Source organism: Neopelma chrysocephalum, unplaced genomic scaffold (genome assembly GCF_003984885.1).
Source record: "Neopelma chrysocephalum unplaced genomic scaffold, ASM398488v2 Primary Assembly neopelma1_23, whole genome shotgun sequence".
In the NCBI taxonomy this organism is placed as follows: Eukaryota; Metazoa; Chordata; class Aves; order Passeriformes; family Pipridae; genus Neopelma; species Neopelma chrysocephalum.
The window spans coordinates 13258933-13264932 of NW_020897691.1; the positions used below are offsets into that span (position 1 = coordinate 13258933).

General features: G+C 37.5%; 1 protein-coding gene across 4 annotated transcripts in view; it reads left to right on the forward strand.

The window, feature by feature from the left end:
* UTRN (utrophin) overlaps nucleotides 1–6000 on the forward strand; it is a 380224-nt gene that overhangs the window by 100101 nt on the left and 274123 nt on the right. For 3 of the 4 annotated variants that reach the window (XM_027687304.1, XM_027687284.1, XM_027687314.1), the window contains 4 exons: nucleotides 1293–1416; nucleotides 3117–3204; nucleotides 4760–4995; nucleotides 5265–5445. In XM_027687304.1, the coding sequence (XP_027543105.1) occupies nucleotides 1293–1416; nucleotides 3117–3204; nucleotides 4760–4995; nucleotides 5265–5445 (629 nt within the window). The remainder of the gene's footprint in view (nucleotides 1–1292; nucleotides 1417–3116; nucleotides 3205–4759; nucleotides 4996–5264; nucleotides 5446–6000) is intronic. The other variant, XM_027687294.1, reaches the window with a different exon arrangement.

Consider the following 6000-nt stretch of genomic DNA (forward strand, 5'->3'; position numbering starts at 1 on the left):
TAGTGCTTGGCTGAGAAAATGAGCACTTCTTTGAGGTGTCACTAGTTTAAATCTTTGGCAGGCCGTTTAGGGCGAGGATAGAGGACTGCATCAAGAGTGGGGGGGTCACTATGCTAGGTGATGTGTGTTTGCACAGTGAAAAAGTTATCATTGTCTTTTCTGGAGGAGGAGTAGAGGTTTGGAGAGGTGAGCAACCTGCCCAAACCCTCTTGAGGACACTGGTCAGATCCTCTGAGCCCTGGTGGGGGTGTTGTGTGCATCTGAGTGTCCCAGGGCAGTAAAACAGTCAGCAACCCATCTGCCTTGTTCTGTCTCACGAGCTGGGGAAACTATATTAGATTTCAAAAGCAAAAGTGATTTATCTGTCATCTATTTTCTTTGAGTTCAAACTGCATTAAAGAAGGGGTCAGTAAAAATAGTTTAAACTTTCTGATGCTTTTACATGATTCCATTTACTTATGTTGAAACCAACAAATGACCAGTAAGTAGAATTTTGCTGGTTTTCCCAGGAAAACTTTGAGTGAAGGACAGTGACTTTGCATTTATTGGGATGCTGTTATTCCATGTTAGGATTTACACTGTTTAGTATAACAGTAATATGGCCTGGCTTGTGGTCTGTACAGTATATCTGTCTTCCTCTTAAGTTCTGTACAGTATTGGTTAATTTGAGAGTTGATTTGGTTTCTTTTGGTGATGGCAGGTTGAAACTTTGAGGTTTTAGGCTTAAGAAAGTTATGTTAGTATAGACATGTCCACTGTAGCCAAAAACATTAAGCTATAAGCTAATCTTTAGTCAGCTAAGTGTGCAAAAGGATTTGTCCGCTGTCACTGCCATGAGTGCTTAAGCTGCTAGCTTTTCCTTCAGACTGAATAGTGTTGCAGGCTTCTATGAAGCCTAGAACTGTAATTCTTATTTGTCTTGTTCCTGAGGTTCAGTTTATTACTTTCAAAATACTCGGCATTGAGAGATCTGTTTTGTGACATATTAAAAGAAACAGTTATTGTTTGCGTGAAGTTATGTATAAAAATGAGAAATAAATGCATTCCTAATTTGTTCCCAAAGGCTAATACCGTGGGCATAATTTTTATGATTGTAGGTTTTTGAAAGTCTGTCTCTGCCCTACTTCCTGTGACTAGTAAGATAAGAAGCATGAATTTTGTGTGCAGTCTTGCTGTTTTAGGATGGAATAATGTGCTGAACTTTAAGACTTCTGATATTTAAGATAGAATGACTGAATGGGGGGAAAAAAAAACCCCAAAAAACCAAACCCCTGTCTGACCTTTGAAACCAGGTTTGATGCTGAAAGTGCTGAGCTCTTGAACTGGATTTCAAAATCAAAATCTGCCATTCAAGCAACAGACATCAAAGAATACAAGAAGATGAGAGAGACTTCAACCATGAAAGAAAAGTTGAAGGTAAAATGGGAAGCTAGAGAGTGTTTCAGTGAATAGTATACTCTGTATCTAAGCTGGCTGTCAGCTGGACTGATCCACATGCTTTGAGGGGATTAAGTCCTTTAGTTAAATAGTTTCAGAACTGGACGTACACGGAAATCTCTGACCAGCTGGACACATTTTTTTTTTGCTGGTGTTGGGTTGCATAATCCACAGGAAATTTTAAAAATGTATATTACTGATGTCTACTTTGGCATTCTGAAAAATGCCTGTCTTCAGGATTATTATCTTTTACACTGAATAACATTTTGGTTTCATGTTTCACAGTTGGAAATGGTGTTGATTGACACCACTTTTTTATAATTTTGGCAGAGATAGGCCAGTGGTGTGCTCAGAGACTCAGTGAGTCATGCTGTGACACTACTCACACACTGTACCACCCAGGGCCCAAAGTGGTGTGTTGTTATAATGTTTGGACATGTTTCCTCTATTAATTTTGGAGAAAACGTGATAGTTCCAACTTGTGTGCAGTATTGCTGACCTACCAGACAGAATACATAATTTTACCGAATCCTGTGGGAGCCATGAAATAGCCATTTTATCTTCTATTCCTTCTGTTTTGGGAATGTATTCTTGCCTTTTTTTGGTCCTTGAACATGCTTTTTTAATGAAGGCTTACTTGAGCTTTAGCAGGACCTGAAGCTGCTTTTGAATTCAAAAACAATACTTAAAAATATCTATAAGGAATCTCCTCCTTAGTGCTGTAGTACAAAATGGTGCCAGTAGGAATGTTTGGAATGAGAGCACTGTTGAAAATAAAACCCAAAACAACCCTCCCAATAGTTTATTTATAGATCCTTATGAATGTTTATAAACCGTTTATTAGAAAGGCTCCAAGATGAACACCGGGTTCCCATGAACAACTGTTTTTAAATGATTGGGTTGTAAGTGGGTAGAAAAGTTTGTTCTTTCCAACTGTACAAATAAGTGCATGCTTCTGAATTTACTGTAGCAAGTCTAAACTAGAGTAATGACCTTTGACATGAGTTCCAAAAAGATTTTTGTTTGGAGATACTTTGTTGTAATCACAGAGGATATTGAAGTTGTGGCTTCCTGGCAAAGGAACTTATCTTTCCTCTGTGGATGTATTCTACCTATTGACTCACACAGCAATATACACCAATATGTATGACTTGAGTGAAGAACTTGTTCCTTTAAAAATCTTGGTAGTCATATAGAATTTCCTTCACCATATCTTTGTGAAGGAGAGTGAAGCACTAGAGCTTATGAGAGTCTAGGGAACAGGTTGTTCCCTTCTATGGAAAATCTCAGAGACTGTAGAGGTGAAGGGACTACTAAAAAAAAAAAGTCTTTTTTCCACTGGTTTGCATTAAAGAATTACAGTTTTTGATCACAAGTGACTTGTTTCAGCTCTTGTCCCAATATCTTATTTCACATTGCAGGATCGTCAACCCTTTTAACAATATTTTATTCCTGGTGCTGTTGTACCTTCTCTTTCTTGCTTTGTACTTGTGAGAGCTAACTCCTTTGGCATTTGTTTTCTGAACAAACAGAACTAACAGGCATCCTAGAAGGTGCTGTATTCAAGAAAACTGGATGTGTTTTGGGTAGTAGTGGGAAAATACATGTTACTGGGAGAAAGAGGGAAGTCAGGAAAAATAACCCTCACTGAAACTATACTTTTGCGTTTCATTTTGAAGGTGATTGAAAAAGAAAGAGTTGAAAAAAGCCAAAAGTTAGATGAACTGAAACGAAACGGACATGTTCTTTTGGATCAAATGGGAAAGGGTAAGCAACTTGAAGGTTTTTCTATTTTGTGATTTAATCAGTTGAGTTGCTGGGAAACAATATTGAAATGTTATTTCTAGTTAAGCATCACAATATATTCTGTCCCTCTCCCTTCATTTATTTTCCTTCAGAGACACTAGTCATTGTTACTGTTACTAGTTAGCTATGTGTTTTGTTTTCATTAAAGCTTATAGAAAAGCATTATTATTCTTCTTTAATATGCATGTGCTCATTTGCAGTCTTTTAAGAATTATTTTAAGAAATTATTTCTGTTTTAGTAACAATGGCAGTTACATGCTTTTGAGGGAAGGAAAAAACTGTCAATGTGTTTTGATGATACAGTCACAATTTGTGGCTCAAAGACAAGAGAGATGTCTACATGATTGGGAAAATGATTGATTGTCAATTAAAACACTTATCCACAGGATCTTGTAATTAACATCCATGAAAGTTGAATCTTAAAGCCTTGCCAAAATCTTGTTTCATAATGACAAAACTCCATCAGTGAAATGTGATCTCCATAAAAGAGATGTTCATATTATCTAGAGACAATCTTTTAGATCTGCTATACACTTGACTTCTGTTGAAGTTGCTATGACTGGTAGACAGACAGCCGATGGGATGATGTCACTGTCCTGCACACTGACTAGCATTTCTTTTGGAAAAATGCTGATTTCCATTGGATTTCTTGTCTGTCACATTTTTCCAGTCAGACTCTTTGCATATATGCCCCAATTTGCTAAGCATCTCCAATCCTCTCCTCCTAGCCTACTACAGCTGAGGCTTTTTACAGTGGGTGCCATTGCGCTGAAGCTGATGGCTGAAAGCCACTGATTTGAGCTGGAGTTTTAGTTGTAAAAATTTTTATCTGTTCATTGTTTCCAAACGTGGACAAAAATCCTTCCTTCCTCTCTCTTCTACAAACCCCTTCAGCTTTGATAGGTCATGACTATGAAACCAGTATCTGTTGACCATAATAAAAAATGCATAGTTGAAAAGCTGCTTTGCATCAGCAAAAAGTAAGGTACAGAAATTGCTTTTTGTTTGTCATCTTAAATGTTGGAATACATAGAAAATAACCAATCTACAGCCCGTAATGGCAGTGACTGGCTGTTGTGTGCATGCTCCTTCTGTGTGGCTGGCTACAGCTGCTGTGCTGCTGTGCTGTAGGTGTGCCAAGCAGATGGTCAGTGTGTGAAGCACAGGCAGGATCTATGGAGCAGGGTCTTCAAGTGCTCTTGTAGAAGCTGGCTGGCTGCCCTAACAAGAGCATTGGGCTCCATTTGTGCTGAAGCAGTGCAGCAAAAAAACCCCTCCATGTGTCTTTCCTCAAAATGGAAGTGGAATATCTCACTCTTCATTTTACTATTAACATGGAAATATAAAGCTGAAACGCTGTTAAGTAATAAGTATAGATTTATAGATGGTGAACTTGGAATCAAAGCATTTTGCATATTAATGCAAATGTGAACCTATATTTGAAGAGAAGGTTTAAATGTCTGTTGATCAAAATGTGTTGCAGTTAATATAGTGATAATTTATGTAATCTTTTTAGAAGGACTTCCTACAGTGGATATAAAAACTATGATGGAGAAAATATTGTCGGGGTGGAAAGACGTGGTTCAAAATCTAGAAGAAGTGGCCAGAAAGATAAAGTACCAGGAAGAAATAAATGCTTATTTGAAGGAAATAAATGAGCTTGAGAAGACTTTAATTGAGAAGGATGACTGGCTTAAAAATGATGCTTCTTCAGCATCCCAACCCTCAGCAGTCCGGAAAGACTTATGTCAGGTAAGTCTGGTGAAACTTATTAATTTTGGTTGGAAGGTGTCAGAAGCACAGGATGCCCCAGAGGAGCTTAGCCTAGTCATGGAGGTAATTTAGTTTCTAAGGCATGCAGGGCGCCTGATTTGACTGGAAGATTTTGGTACCTGTGTATCAGGAATACTTTAATGTTGTTGCCCTAATAATGTGGAAGACCTGTGCTGTAGTAGGTCTACTAAAGTCTTTCTGTTAACAAGGCAACTATGAGTTTGGGTCTTGGTTTCAATCTTTCACAGCGGGAGTTAACGCATCTGGTAAGCCTGAGTCCACAGCTGGAACATCTGAAAGCCACCTGCAAGGCACTCACCTCTCAGCCCATGCCTTCAAATTTCATTCAGGAGAATTTGAATGGTTTTCTTGATCACTTCAAGTTGACTCGTCAGAAACTAGAGGAACATCACCAACAGCTGAAAAAAGGTAAATATATATATAAAAAAATATTTTTTTTTTTTTAGACATAACCCCTCATGCTTACCTGTGTTCTGATTTTTTTGTTTGTTTGTTTCTTTTGAGCTGACTGAGAACTCTTTGGATTCTGGTAGAGTTTTTGTATTGATTCTACTTAGCTTTGGGTTAAACTGACAAAATTGTTTTATCAAGTGAAAGTATATTTTTATGCCCTCCTCTGTGCACACTTTAAAATACATTGTTTCATGGTGTTAAAAGTGATTGTGGAAGGATGTGACATTCCTGAAACTTCATTTAAGGAATTAAAAAGACATATTTAAGGTGGATAATATAGTTTGAAAATCTGTGTCTCTCTGGCACTTACAGAAATAAATAATAATACTAGACATGAAAAATTGAAGATTAGAAGGACCTTTAAAATGGAAGTGCGCATGTGAAATTTATTCTTTTTCATAGCTTTGAGCACATGAGTCATACATAATTCCTTTTGCAAATTTCATCTTTGAAGTGATTTGGAATCCGGCTTGCTTTTCAGGCAGTTTCTACTTGGGCTTTTGTTACATT